This window comes from Pseudochaenichthys georgianus, chromosome 3 (assembly GCF_902827115.2).
Source record: "Pseudochaenichthys georgianus chromosome 3, fPseGeo1.2, whole genome shotgun sequence".
NCBI lineage: Eukaryota > Metazoa > Chordata > Actinopteri > Perciformes > Channichthyidae > Pseudochaenichthys > Pseudochaenichthys georgianus.
Genome location: NC_047505.1, coordinates 18,194,633 through 18,208,775, shown reverse-complemented (window position 1 = coordinate 18,208,775; position 14,143 = coordinate 18,194,633). Strand labels below are relative to the sequence as shown.

The 14,143-nt window shown below is 44.4% G+C and overlaps 1 protein-coding gene across 2 annotated transcripts in view; it reads right to left on the bottom strand.

Moving 5' to 3' along the window:
• The window catches only part of mpped2a (metallophosphoesterase domain containing 2a), a 53,317-nt gene that overhangs the window by 14,811 nt on the left and 24,363 nt on the right, over positions 1-14,143 (bottom strand). For both annotated transcript variants that reach the window (XM_034076736.1, XM_034076737.1), the window contains exon 4: positions 13,818-14,043. In XM_034076736.1, coding sequence (XP_033932627.1) covers positions 13,818-14,043 — 226 coding nt within the window. The remainder of the gene's footprint in view (positions 1-13,817; positions 14,044-14,143) is intronic.

The following is a 14,143-nucleotide window of genomic DNA, read 5'->3' as shown; positions in this document are numbered from 1 at the left end:
GGAGCTTGCGCTTCTTTCCTTTCTATCAAAGACCTTCCAGCACTTAGCATCTCTCCTGTTGTATCCAGACTTGTTGTCACTGATGGTATTACTTATTCATCCAAGCTTCGGCTGCGCCTGCACTTAGGATGGTGACCTTTCACACTGAACTCTACAGAGAGTAATGGCCGAGACAGTCAGGTACACTTTGAGCTGACATCTATAGGTAGAAAGAAAGAAAAAGAGCCAGCGTGGTAAAAGGTGAAGCTAATGCAGAGCCGCTACACCTCAGGCCACAGCAGCTGGGGACACAGGGCTTCCTCTGCTTTTCAAATATGTATCCCCTCATAGCGTGAGACACCGCGTGGGACGGAAAACAAGACTGAGTCCTGCGGTGTCCAGGATCTGCCGGTGTACACACGAATACATATCACGGCAAACACAGCAAAGAAAAAACAACCCGATGGGAACATACATACACGCGCCCCGGTTGTAACCAAGACCAAAGTGTTGATAATGATGAATCTCATCTCTGGACTGGGCAGGTAGCCTGAGGTGGGGTTCAGGGCCGGAGCAGGGGACCGTCTGCTGACAGTTCGCCCTCACTCCCCGGCTGGTTGCTGAGCCATCTTGGGCACCAATCCAGGGGATTGTGATTGCGTTTTATAGCCTCAAGGAGCCTCCTCGTGTCATGTATCCGTCCTCATGTCGCAGGCATCTGCTTAGCTCTGGGCTCTTCAAGTCCCCCTGTGCTCCCTGCTGGGCTGAATCGTTTGATTAAATCTGCATTGTTCCTAATCATACTCAGAGCTCCTACCTTCCAATATACCTACTACTCCCTCACTGCCAAGAGACATTCATTTCAAACCTTTATTTATACAGATAAATCCCATTGAGATCATTGATCTCTTTTTCAAGGGAGACCTGCTCAAGTAGTTCCACATGAAACATGAAACATAAATATGCTTATGCTTTTAGGGGTTTTCCCTTTCCTCTAGGGAGTTATATAGCTTTTTGGGCAAGTACATGGTCTGCAAAGGCTACAATCCCAAAGTCCTCTCCCACACACTCCCACCCTGCCTGAAACACCTCCATTGGACTCCTTTGTTTATTCAGTAACATAGTAATCTCACTATGCAACAGTCGGGCTTCTATTGGCTAACGCTCCAACACATTGCACATGATAGGCTAAGGGGCGGGACATCTCTAATTGGTTGACAATCACAACAGAGCCGGCCAGCTAACCAATCAGAGCAGACTGGGCTCTGGTTTCAGACACAGGGTGAAAAGAGGTGCTCGGCAGGAAGTATGAGAAAAATAAAGAGCTTTGTGAACGTTATAGCATGTAAACATATCAGAGTAGAGGCACACCATACGAACATAGAAATGATCATAACAGAATTTATGTAAATATATTTCATTTAAAGAAACACGTTATTAGTGATGACAAAAGTAACAAACAACGTGGACATACTGTATCTTCAAATAGGAAGTTTAGGCGAGACGTAAGGCAACTGAAAACAGCCACCTGCAACTCATGTGTGCTCGTTCAATTCTCAGAAACATGGAACCTATTTATTACCGCTTGCTACCCTACCCCATCACTAAAGTATCCCTTATCAAGGTGACTAACCTGCACAGCCATTCACTGCAATGCTATTCATGTGTTGTCAGTTAGTGCAGGTAGGCTGTTAACAGGCGACGTGCCATTAATTGTGCAGGTACAAGGGAACGTGACCCTGTTTCAGAGAGCTGCGCCAACACCCTGCCGCTGTGTGTGTAACGGGCCTCACAGGGGAAAGAGTCTCAGTGTGTTTACACAGTGGCATCTCTGAGATGGTATTAATAATAGAGACACTTAGCATTCAGAGGCACCGGTCTCAGCCACGCTGTTTGTTTCACAGGTCATTAAATTTATGCCGCAGCCCTAATGTTCATTACAGCAGCAAACTGGCCAGGGGTCTGTAACACTCTTTAATCCCCCGCTGTATTCCTCACACCGGCTTTCTTTTCATCCCTTGCTTATTCTCCCTCTCTCACATCTCGGCACAATTTCTTGATAACAATCTTTTCCGGCTTTAATTAAAAGGATTCCACCAGTCTTCCTCCGACTTCATTATTTTACCACCTCTCACAGGCAAACAGTTTACTTCAAAACAAACCTTTAGAAATATTCTAGTGTGAAACAAATGTTCTTGAAAATCTACACCCTTCACAATTGTCGTTCTTCCACCTGTGGGAGCCGTAGCTGCTGCACAGAGCTCCTGCTGTGAGGCCAGTTCTGCTGGTTTCACCTTGGTGGGCGAAGCTAGCGAGAGGAAGCTGATCTCTGCTCCGGCTGAACGGCTGGCGATTCCTCTTCCACTGTAGACAAACCAGTCACCAAGCTAACCTAGACTAGAGGTCACAATGATAGACAAAGGCACACAATAGGAAAACTAATTAGGGGTTTTTTATAAGGACTTTACTGAAATGACCGGAAGACCAGAGGAACTTGTATAAGCTAAAAGGGAAACATAAATAAATAGGTTTATGATACAGGCAGATTATTTTCTGTTTTGGTTATTATTTCTTCTCTTTGTCTGTTTTTATATTCCACTCGTCTCTCCAAACCCGTTTCATCAGGTGCTTCAGCAGACACACATTGATGTTACCCATCTCAAAACACAGACCTCCTGGGGGGGAAGATTTAATGTGCAGACAAGATGGGGGTTTAACATGCACACACACAAATAAACACTGCGTGAATTCACATTGCAACTACAAACAGCAGACTGGTCCCACAGGCTCAAACCGCCCACCAATGCCTTCATTATGCCTTAATGGGACTGATTATTCTCTTTACAACCCCCCCCCCCCCACTGCCACACAGTCCTGCCGGAGAAAACACAAACGTTTTAAGGAGCGAGCAAACACTTTGTTTAATCTAATTAATCCTCTTGGAAATGTAGCGCACTTTGAAGGCCGACTTCACAGCCGCTGGAGGAAACCTGTTGACACGCAGAGGAAATATTTCCTTGCGGGTGATTTTCTGTCTTCCTGGTATATTTATTTCAGTAAAGGCTACAAAAAATGATAAAAACAAAAAGTAGATATTAACCTTATAGTCTATCTAGGAGCTAATGGTTTCTTGTGTTTCTTATCCAACATCATTTGGTTTCTTGGACAAAGACCCCGAGTGAAACAGAATTGAAGATCAGACATTGATATATTGGAAGTGTTACTCTGTGGGAAGTGGATGATCTCACCCCGTGTGTCTGTCGTCCCCTGTGCCCGGAGTCTGAGCGTTTGCAGTGGAGGATCAGAGGCTCTGCAGAGCGTCGAGTCGTGTGGCTCTCTAATTAAAGCTGACGCTGCCACTAAAGCCCGCCAGCCACCGGGTCAAAGGTCACCACGCAACCGCAAGCAGGTAGCCAGCCAATGTGAAACAGGCTGAAAGGCAAGCAGCCTCTCCACCTCCTTAACCTGTCCTCCTCCCCCACTGGTCTCTGCTACTTCTTTTCTTCCTCTACCTCTTCTCTCCGTGAAGAAAAAACACCCGCCTGCACACATTTATCCACTCAATGACATGGCAGAAGAAGAATAGAGGCCGAATAGAAAAGTAGGAATGAGGGAGGGGAGGAAGAGGAAAGGCTTTTCAGCATATAGGAATCTTGCACTTCAGAGCCCTTTCAGCGCAATGAAAGAGCGAGGACCTCGCTGCAAGGGGGCAAGGCCGGCATCGGAAGGCCAAACAAGTCACGAGACAAATAAATAGTATGAGAGGTAACTTTGCTGGATGACCCTCGTATGAATGATCCAATGGTCTGGTCACCGAAACAAAAGCGTGCTGTTGAACTTTGACTGTCCATTCTTTTAAAGCAAAGTGGAACCGGACCTCGTGTGTTTTCCTGGTAAGAAATAAAGCTGGTGCTGTCTGAGGGATCAGAAGCGCTGAAGAAAGCCATTCATCATGATGGAAAAAAAAAGGTCTCACCCAGAGAGTAAAGAGTCCCTCGTTGTATTTGGTCAAGTACAAGTTAACCAGTCACATGGACTCAGAGGTCTCTTGTTTACAGCCAGGGTTATAGCAGCACGTCAGCAGGTCAGACACTGCAGAGGAGGGGAGTCAACAGCCTGGTCACTTTCCAGTCTGTGCTGCTCAGCCTTCTGAACACGAGGAACTGCTGGCTGTCAGCCTCCACCTCTCTTTCCCGCTGCCTAGAAAACACTCACGCTTTGAGGTCGCTTCCAGGAGTTGATTGGGGTTACATGCTCACTCCAAACAATCTGCACTGCCGCTCTTTTCTTGACGTCTATTTGATATGGACCAAACAAATACAAACTGACACACTGATTACACAATTGCAATGTATTGTAACAGATGTGATGATTTTGAAAATTGGAAACAACCATCCCTAGCGGGGCTTTTGTATCCGCATCAATATAGAGAATACCATTTAGGAAGTAGAAATGAGTAAATAGAAAAGAAGACACCTAAAATCTACAGGTCTTGTTCTTGTTATTTGGGGCCGGGTAGGATTTGATCTCATTTAATCATTTGTTATAAAAGAAGCCACAATCTCTTGTACTACACATTATGTAAAAACAAGATTCTTGCAGAAAAGCTATAAATCTGCTTATCTGATAAAAGAATAATAAACATTTTGTAGGTACCAAAAGTACGTTTGCACAATATGCAGCTAACATCTTGTAGAACACCTCATTTCTGTGAAAGCTCATAAAAAAGACAAAAGACTTGGAACTTGAATCTGAATATCCTAGCAAGACACACGTCGACACTTTTACGCTGGAACCAAGAATAGCTGAAGGTGGGTTGCATTTCCATTTAGCCTGGCGGTAAGTGTCTCGCTGGGGATGGATGGATGCGTCTCATACTTGAAGAAAGAAATTGCGAGCTTCAAGATAAAAGATAGAAACCACATTAGGTGAAAAGAGAGAGCCAGATCTTTACATTCACCTCACAACAGACAAAGAACAAGATGCACTCAAGCAGCTTTTTATCCATTAGTTTCTGTACGTTTGGTCACACGTGTAGAATAAGAGGAGAGACAGCTCTTTACGTCTGTCTCCATGTGTCCCCATCAAAGGGACACGGAGCGTCGAATCGCAGAGGGTCAACTGACAACTCACATTCAAACACACACACTGATACACACACAAGCGCACAGCCACAGGAGTGATTACCTCCCAGCCTTATGTGTATTGTAACCACAGTCTGTCCACACTGTCAGGGACGAACACCGATCTGACCTCAGAGCAGCCAACACTCTGCTACACATCTAGAGAGCAGAAACAAACCCGCTGAACACAGCTGTCTCTCTCCATCAGTGTCTGAGCGCTCACTTTTTGGTTCACATCACACAAAAAGGTGGGAAACCGTCAGAGGAGCCCGTCAGACTAAAGACCAACACAAACTCAACACGGAGACGAGCGGAGCAGGATGTCAAATTAACTGCACTGAGGATTTGTATAAGCCAAGCAGACACATGGCCTCAAAAGAAGGTTCAACGTTCCAATCTAAACTATACATCAACAGTCAAAAATCCAGAGATGTTAATGACAAACTAAATTATTTGTTATTTTTATATTTATATAATTCTACTATTGGATCAAAGGTGTCAAGAGAATGTCCACAAAGTCCTTGTTTGTGTAAAAATGAATTAGGAAAAAGGGATTGGAAATAGAGTGCAACAAAGCAAAGGACGTTTTCTTACTGCTGGGAGTTTCTGTGTAAGAGAATCATCTGGACATTATGCTAAAAGGACTGTTTCTTGGAGGCTTGCAAACACAGCAAGCCTCCAACCTGAGTGATGCGATTCCACACCGTCAGAAGCCACGACGAATGGATTCACTCCTTCTGCGTCACGAGAAAGACACATCGACCAAACTAAAACTGGACAAGGGCTGCTTTTAAAAAGAAAAAAAAGAGCAAATATGAACACCAGACTAAATGACTTTTTTCCAGAGACTCTCGTGTTGTGGCCTGCATCTTTTGGCTGTGTCAGCCTTTCCAGGCCTGACAGAGTGTGATGGAGCTGCGACCCGTCGTGAGGCAGACCTCTGGCTGCCCGGCCGGTGACTGATGCACACCAGGCCGCGGAGGAGAGCTTTATTAAACGACGACGAGGAGCCATCACTCTCCCTCTGACGCATTGGGGGCTCATCTTGGGGTGGGAGGCGACGGGGGGGAAGGAGGAGTCAAGGGAGGTGTGAAACATTTAATCCATTTGTATGAACAGACCTTTACTAAGACGTACATCGTTTGTTGGATTCTTTCTTTCTCAAAACGTGCTTGTGACTGTGTATGTGTGTGCATATGGGACTGTCTCTCTCTCTCTGTGTGTGTGTGTGTGTGTGTGTCATTTAGTAGGGAACGCTGTGAGTCGACATACTGCAGAACGAGTGTGCGATGACAAATCCATCACAAACCCTCTCATTCAATCCTTTGACACACTGAAAAATGCTACACGCACATACACAATCAGCACACACATGCTACACCTGCAGACCTTGACAGCCTGCGAGAACAAAACCGCCAACGCACTCCTCCTCCTCCTCCTCCTCCTCCTCCTCCTCCTCCTCCTCCTCCTCCTCCTCCTCCTCCTCCTCCTCCTCCTCCTCCTCCTCCTCCTCCTCCTCCTCCTCCTCCTCCTCCTCCTCCTCCTCCTCCTCCTCCTCCTCCTCCTCCTCCTCCATCATCAGCAGCAGCTGCAGGAGGCTCCAAACAGTCTGAACATCCCACATCTGTGAGCGCCCACCTGCAGCCGCAGCAGCACCCATGGGTGCAGCAAGCAGGGCCAACAACAACAGCAGAAATACACACATTAAAAACCACACACTCACATACACAGCAGTGTCCACAATGATCCGGCCACAGTAACAGATGCTTGACGATCTCCATTTTATGCTCCATTAAGTAAAGGTGTCACATTTTAACATCAATAAATCATTATCTCATTCATCTTGAAACATGGCTGTAATTAATGTGACACGGCTGTCGACTGAAAACATTTCATTTCCCATAACGTAAAAAGGCTTTTTTCTGTAGCTCGACAACCATTCTTTACTTTTGTTTCCTTTGGAACCAAAGCTTGTTAAACCTTGTAAGCATCCGCAAGGGATAAATAAATACATATTGATTCAGCTACAAAACTGTAATGTTATTTCTTATCTACATAACTCCTGAATCAATATTTAAGACAAACAATTACGTCTGCCTGGATTCTAGAGGGAATTAGGCGCCGCGTGTTTTTCTATAGCACCAAATAATACTCTCTGTCTATTACAATTGTACATCCAACACTGGATTTTAATTAATAAATACAAATATCCCTGCAGGAAATAAAGGCATTTGTCTTGGGTGGCAAATACAAACTATTTGTATCCACTACATGTCTTTTTTCCAACCATAGTTGGCATCTCAGAAAGTTTGACTTTAACTTTCTGCAGAGTGAAATAAGCCCTTGACTTCTTGGTGACGGACATTTGTCAGGACCCATTGCCTCATCGAGGTAACGCTGCCATGTGCTCCCACTATGTGAGAGAACACAGTTTGTCTCACTCAGCGTGTGTGTGTGTGTGTGCGTGTGTGTGTGTGTGTCTGGTGGGCAGACTGCCAACACAAACTGACAGCGGATGGCGCCGGCAAAGAGGTGACTTAAGTTAGGGGTGATTAAGCATTATGTGTATAAACATAATAAATACAATGATGTGAATATATTAGTTATCTTTTACAAATAAAGATTATTCACATAATGATTTGAAAGTCCATGACGTTGGCCTTCAGCAACTATATTTAAAAAAAGAAAAAGGCTAATTTCAACAAAGAGAAAAACCTTTAAAATAACCTTTAAGAGGTGAGTAGACCTGTGGCCTGATTGTCAAGGAAAGGTAACTCTTTGAATGGAAGTGTGCATCACTTCTTTGAATATTTGTTATTTCCCGTTAGAGATGAAGGAGCTTATACAAACGTTCATTTACAGCGCTGGCTAGACAGAAACGTTAGAGTTCGCTGTGGAGATGGCCAAATAAAGTTAATACTTTGGATTTTAATCTGCAGTTTTGTTATGTAGTTTATAACAAGGACACAATTAGTTATTGTCCGACAAGAGAAAAGAGTGTTTAAACATTTTTTGTATTATTTTCCCCAGAAGTAAACCATCATGTACTTTTGGCCACGAAGTGAAGACAGAGAGACGAATAGATGGAGGAGGGGAAACTATTCCAGAGGAAAACAAATCTCACAGATTTCTGCCTGATATTCAAACACCACCGCTGTGCTTAACACACACACACACACACACACACACACACACACACACACACACACACACACACACACACACACACACACACACACACACACACACACACACACACACACACACACACACACACACACACACACACACACACACACACACACACACACACACACACACACACACACACACACACACACACACACACACACACACACACACATCACACACACACACACACACACACACACACACACACACACACACACACACACACACACACACACACACACACACACACACACACACACACACACACACACACACACACACACACACACACACACAGCTGACCTTTACAGTGAAGAAGGAATACATGAATAAAACTAAAATCTGCAAATGACAAATCTGCATTTGGCCCTCCAGGCTTCCCTCGGGGCGAGTTTCAGAGAGTCAAATGAGGGCAGTTGGATTTAATCTGCCGCCTCGGGAATGCACACACACAAATGACACATACATGCACACAAAGGCAAGCCAGCGGGCTGATCTGCTATTAAACAGACCAACCAAACATTGATTTTCATTTCATTTGCTAACAGGAACAAAAGTGATTACTGTGAGGAAAGAGAAGAGGAGAAGAATACAAATATGACCGGAAATGAGGAGCAAGGAGAAAAGTATTGAGTCAATGGAATAGGAGAGAGTTGATATGACAAGAAAGGAAGCGACTCCCCAGTGGACGCCGCAGAGGAAAAGAGAGGAGAGCAGGGAGGATCAGGGGAGGCAGCAGCAACAGTTTGACCTTGGTCCAGGGAGTTAAGCTGCAGTCAAGTCAAGAATCACAAAATGTGTTAATCCCCACCGAGCGCCTTTCCTCTCTGCTGCTACTGCTCTGGTCTGTTTCAGTCAGCAGAGCTTATCGGAGACGGCAACACCAGCAGGACATCTGGGAGCCGCCTGACCGGTCACTCCCTCTATTATTGATGTCTGTGTGTGGGATTATTTGATGATTAATTTGAATTGATTTGTAATTTAGTCTGTGAAATAAAGACCGATGCTCATTCCAGATTCGCATAACTGAAAATGATGTCTTTAGGCCCGCATGTTTAGTGTGATATTGAAAGCCAATATCAAATCTTACTTGGGTTACAATGATTGAAAAGAAAAATAAACGGAACAAAGTTAGACAGGGAATATTTGGGATGGCTAATTAGTTATTCTGCCTTAGTGTAGGGATGGGTATTGAAAACTGGTGCCAAGTTTTCCAATACCTTACAATCATCTCCGTGAATATGGATGCTTTGCTATAGTCGCGTGTGAACAAAGACATAGCAACACGCGCAGTCTGCATCGTGTTTGGGAACAGCGCTATGGCGAAGAAAAAAACACTCAAAAGCATACACTATAATTAGTTCAAGCTCTAAGGTGTAAGAATTATTATTTGGCAAAGGTTTCATAATGTGTTCAATTGCAATAAATGTTGTTTTCGGCGAAAAACCGGTTATGAATATGTCCTGTTCTAACACTAGCTTTAAGCAGCTTATAACAAACCATTACAAACTAGAAATACTGAGATCATTTTTTATATCAGAGAAAATATTTAAATAAAATAATGTAATGCGTGTTGTTTTATGGAACTGGCCACTAAAGAAAACAACAACCAATGACAAACAAGGATAACATATTTACCTCTAAGTAATCTTTTTCCAACCAACAATTTGTTAGGAATATATAATAGAAACGATATTGATACAATACCATACATTCCCATTTAGTGTGTGGAGTGTAGAATGACCTGGTCACACTTTTTAAAAAACAGCTGCACTCTTAGACCCGACGTGTTTTGCACAAGCTGTACTGATCCACTGGAACGCCACTCAACTTTTTAGCATTTACAAAAGGGCAAAACACTGAAATTCACATCTTGCATTAAAGCAGTGGATCAAAGACGGAAGATTAAAAAGAAGTGAAATGGGTTCCAAGTTCAGAGAAAAGGACTCAAGAGTTTTACTTTCCTCCGAAGTTGTGTTGCCTGGAGCAGAAAGAGTTAACGACGCGAATAAAACCTTCAGCTCCTTTTAAGAGAGGCTTGACTGACAAGGTGCAGAAGCCTGACATCTTTGCACTGTGTGTGTGTGTGTGTGTGTGTGTGTGCACGCGCGCGTACGCATGTGTGTGCGCGTGCATGCGTGCGTGCGTGTGTGTGTGTGCGCTTGTGAGAAGAGGAGGTTTAGGTATTCGGTCTGTTAAGCATCGGTCATTAAACGGTGTGTGTTGTGTGTCTTTCATGCTACACTGCTTTCACTCCAAGCTGAAGTGAAAAGGGTCAGAAGAAAGATATATTCAAAATGTATAGAGTCCGCTAACAGGATGATAAAAGGTAGATTTCTTCAATAAAGAAAAGATTGGAAAATGAATATCTCTAACAAAAAGGGTTTGTCCTTCGGGTCATAGTTGTACAGAAACCCATTTTTTAAAGCAAATATTCGAAATAAAGCTGGTTTCACTCGCAATTGTGATGATTTGCTGCCGTTTCTGTATTTGATCCGTTTCATTTCAAAGCAAATCTCCTTCATATTCAGAGTGTTGGGGAGACAAAGCAAACAATAAGGCGACATCATTTTATTGTTTTGTTTCACCCTTTTTAATTTGTAATTTTGTACCACTGAGTTTTGTTTACGCAAATGAAAAGTGCGCTTATAAATAAAATATATTATTATTATTATTATTATTATCACCTTGGAGAAGTGGTGAGAATTGTAATTTTGAAAATGATCTTATTTGATATAAGATGGAAAGATATTTCCTACTGCTTAATGTAGTAAGGATGTTTATGTTCATGTTTCAGTACCTGATTTCTGAAGAAACTACTCGTCTGAATCAGAGCAGACTGTTTGCACATCAACACTTTTTACAAGAGATAGACAGAAAGACAATAACACGATCAACACATCAACTTTTGACATGATCATAATAAAAGAAGTCATTTAAAATATCTAGTTCTTATCACTATCCTAAAGTCACCTGATTTGCTATTACTATCAACTCTAAATGTTTCCCCCAGCAATACATTCTACCGTGTAAGATGTACAACATCTGGGGCAATTGTTCAGACTCTCTGGTGAGATTAATTAACTGAGGCAACTTGTTGGACATATTTAACCAAAAAGCTTGGTTCAAATCCGCCTCAGTCCCTGAAGAGTGGAGTAGAGAACAGGCTTTACTTCCTCTGCTTCAGAAGATACAATGTTGGAACTATCAGCATGGGAAAGAGCAGATTTTCCCTGATTTGATCTAAAACTATGTTTCATGTGTGTGCTTCTTTAGGCCTGATGCAAGGACACAGATGTGTCCAATTGTACTGAATTAACTGATCCTCAGTCGTATTTAAAAATGTTTTGCTGTGAACGGACATATGCTGTACAGAAAACCTGCTGCAAATAAAACATGGATTATGTTTGAAAGGCGCTGCAGCAGAAGACCTTTAAAAACAGACATTTAAATGATGGATTGATAAGAAAAGAATGGCTGGAGCAGTGATGGGTGAAGGGTGTGAAGTTGCTTATCAGTCAATCAGAGCGGGATGTTTCCTCCATCTTGTGCACAGCGGTAACCTGCTGCTGCTGCCTCCTATGATGCCCGAGAGAAAATGTCATAGTCCTTCCTGCTATGGAGGTACAAGTAAACCGACTAATTAGTCCAGTTGGTATGTTATGCAAAACACAATTAATATTCTTAGCGTGATACAAGAGGAGGTGTGGGGAGAATATTAAAGTTGTGTTTTCTCATACTTGTTTGATAATCTAAAACTAGTGTGTCTTTCTGCTGGCTCTCGCAGGATCTATTGGCTCTGAAGTGCTGCACCTTTACTGGGTCAAGGTGGTCATAGAAAGGACCAAGGTAAAGGTCTTGTTTCAAAGCCACGTATGCCAGCACTGCTCTGCTCCCTGTCTCCTGTGTGGAAGGACAGCAGCAGCAGCAGCAGAGGAGGAGGAGGAGGCCACTGCAGCGTTTATCAGCTGGTAGTTACACGCTACATTTCCTGAGTGATGCTGTCGCGGCGCGTCCTGCAGCAGCAGAGCGCTGAGGGGCTCCGAGGAGCTCGCCCACCCAGGCGGCGAGAAGCTGAGCTGCTGATGAAGTGAGGGGTCGCTGCAGGGCTAAGTGAGACCTCACACTGGACCAGCAGGCCAGACCTCGGGCCACCATGGCATATGGGTGTGAAGGAGGTGAGGAAGCTGAGGAGGCATTGTGGGGAGGAAGGGGGCACCCAAGCTGTCCTCTCCGCCTCTCACGAGACCCCAAGCTGTCACAACAGATATTTACCAGCCCTCACACTAAAGACCCAACAGGGAGAGGGGGGCAGCATCCTTCCTCTTTCAAACAGAGGGATGGAAAGCAGGAAGTATGGAGGACACAATAAGTAATCTCTCCTTCCTGCTGCTGTGATGTCTGAATGCCGGGTCGCTGTCCTCTGCTACTCCTGAAGCCCGGCTGCAGACCTGCTAATGATAGCCACTGGGAGGATGAAGGTGTGACCTAAATACTTATTTCAGGTCTGGAGCTGACTTGTGAGGGAACCAGTGTACACAGAGAGCAGAGGGAGTCACAGCCGGACAGGAAGTGACACACTCCACAGGTCACACTGCAGAACACACAGCTGCAGAGCAGGAGGGCAGAGGGCACACCGAGAGACTCTCCAAATACGAGCACATCATCAGCGCCAGTCATGGATACTTTCTACTGCAGAGAAATGATGCGGAGTCAATGAATAGATTAGATCGGCATAAAGAGAAAATAAAATGGCTCTAGATTTATCATTAATGCAAATGTTTGCTTCATTGATTTGAGGAGATGCTTTTGTTCAGAATGCGTGAGGGCTGCAACCACCAAGGAATGTTTTAATCGGTTATTCATGAACTAATCCCAGATTCTCAATATTCAAGGTGATGTCCCCGTCTTATTTGATCAATCCAAATGTATTCAGTATATAGTATATATATTCATTAACACTGAGTACCGTTCTCCAGCATTATAAGCATGATAGAGAAAGACATTTTGACCGAACATTAGTGAACGCAGCTGTGATCTCAGGAGCTTTCTTCAATCTTGACTACAAGCTCTTTCTCTGCAAAAACACTTCACACTCCGCCTGCTTCTGTCTGTTGAATACATGCTGCTTACACCCCCCCCCCCCCCCATCCTGCTCTTCACTTTTTCCACACCCGAGAGCCTATTGACCGGGTGTCTCAGTACCACGCGTATCACTTAACCTCGCGTCAAAACACAGGTGTAACGTAAGCCCGGGGAGCAGGCGAAGGTCCCGAGCTCATAAAGAAATGTGCGAGCTGGAGTAGCACCCTGCGTGTAAGAAGGGCCCCTCTTTGAGAGCCGAGTGCAGAGTTACTGCAGCGAGGGCAGCTGGAAGGCAGCCAGACACTGACGGAGGCACACCTTCACCTCGGGGATCCGCAACACAACGGCACAGAAATACGACTCGGCGGTAATGAAAAGCAGAAAGTAATGAGAGCATTTTTAAATGGAGGGCATAAAAAGGAAGGTTGCTGCTCTTACCAGGGCGCCCCGTATATCCGGAATCCCTTTATGGTGACGTCCGAGTCGTGCAGGTACACACAGTTTGAGAGGAGCGTCTGCACGTCGTCAAAGTCCTCGGGTTTGAGTTTGGATACGGAGGGGAATCGGTAGTAATCCTGCTTGACCAGCTCGGCCATAAAGTCCTTATCAAAGGTCAGCTCGTGGTTGCCGGCGATCACCACCTTGAACTCGTACGGGAGGCCACCTGCGGGAGATCAGAGGGAGAGGGGTGTGAGCTGGAGTCTCAAATCCACATATTTATCCACACGTTATGGAAGGAATTTCCACAGCGCTGACATTTGCTT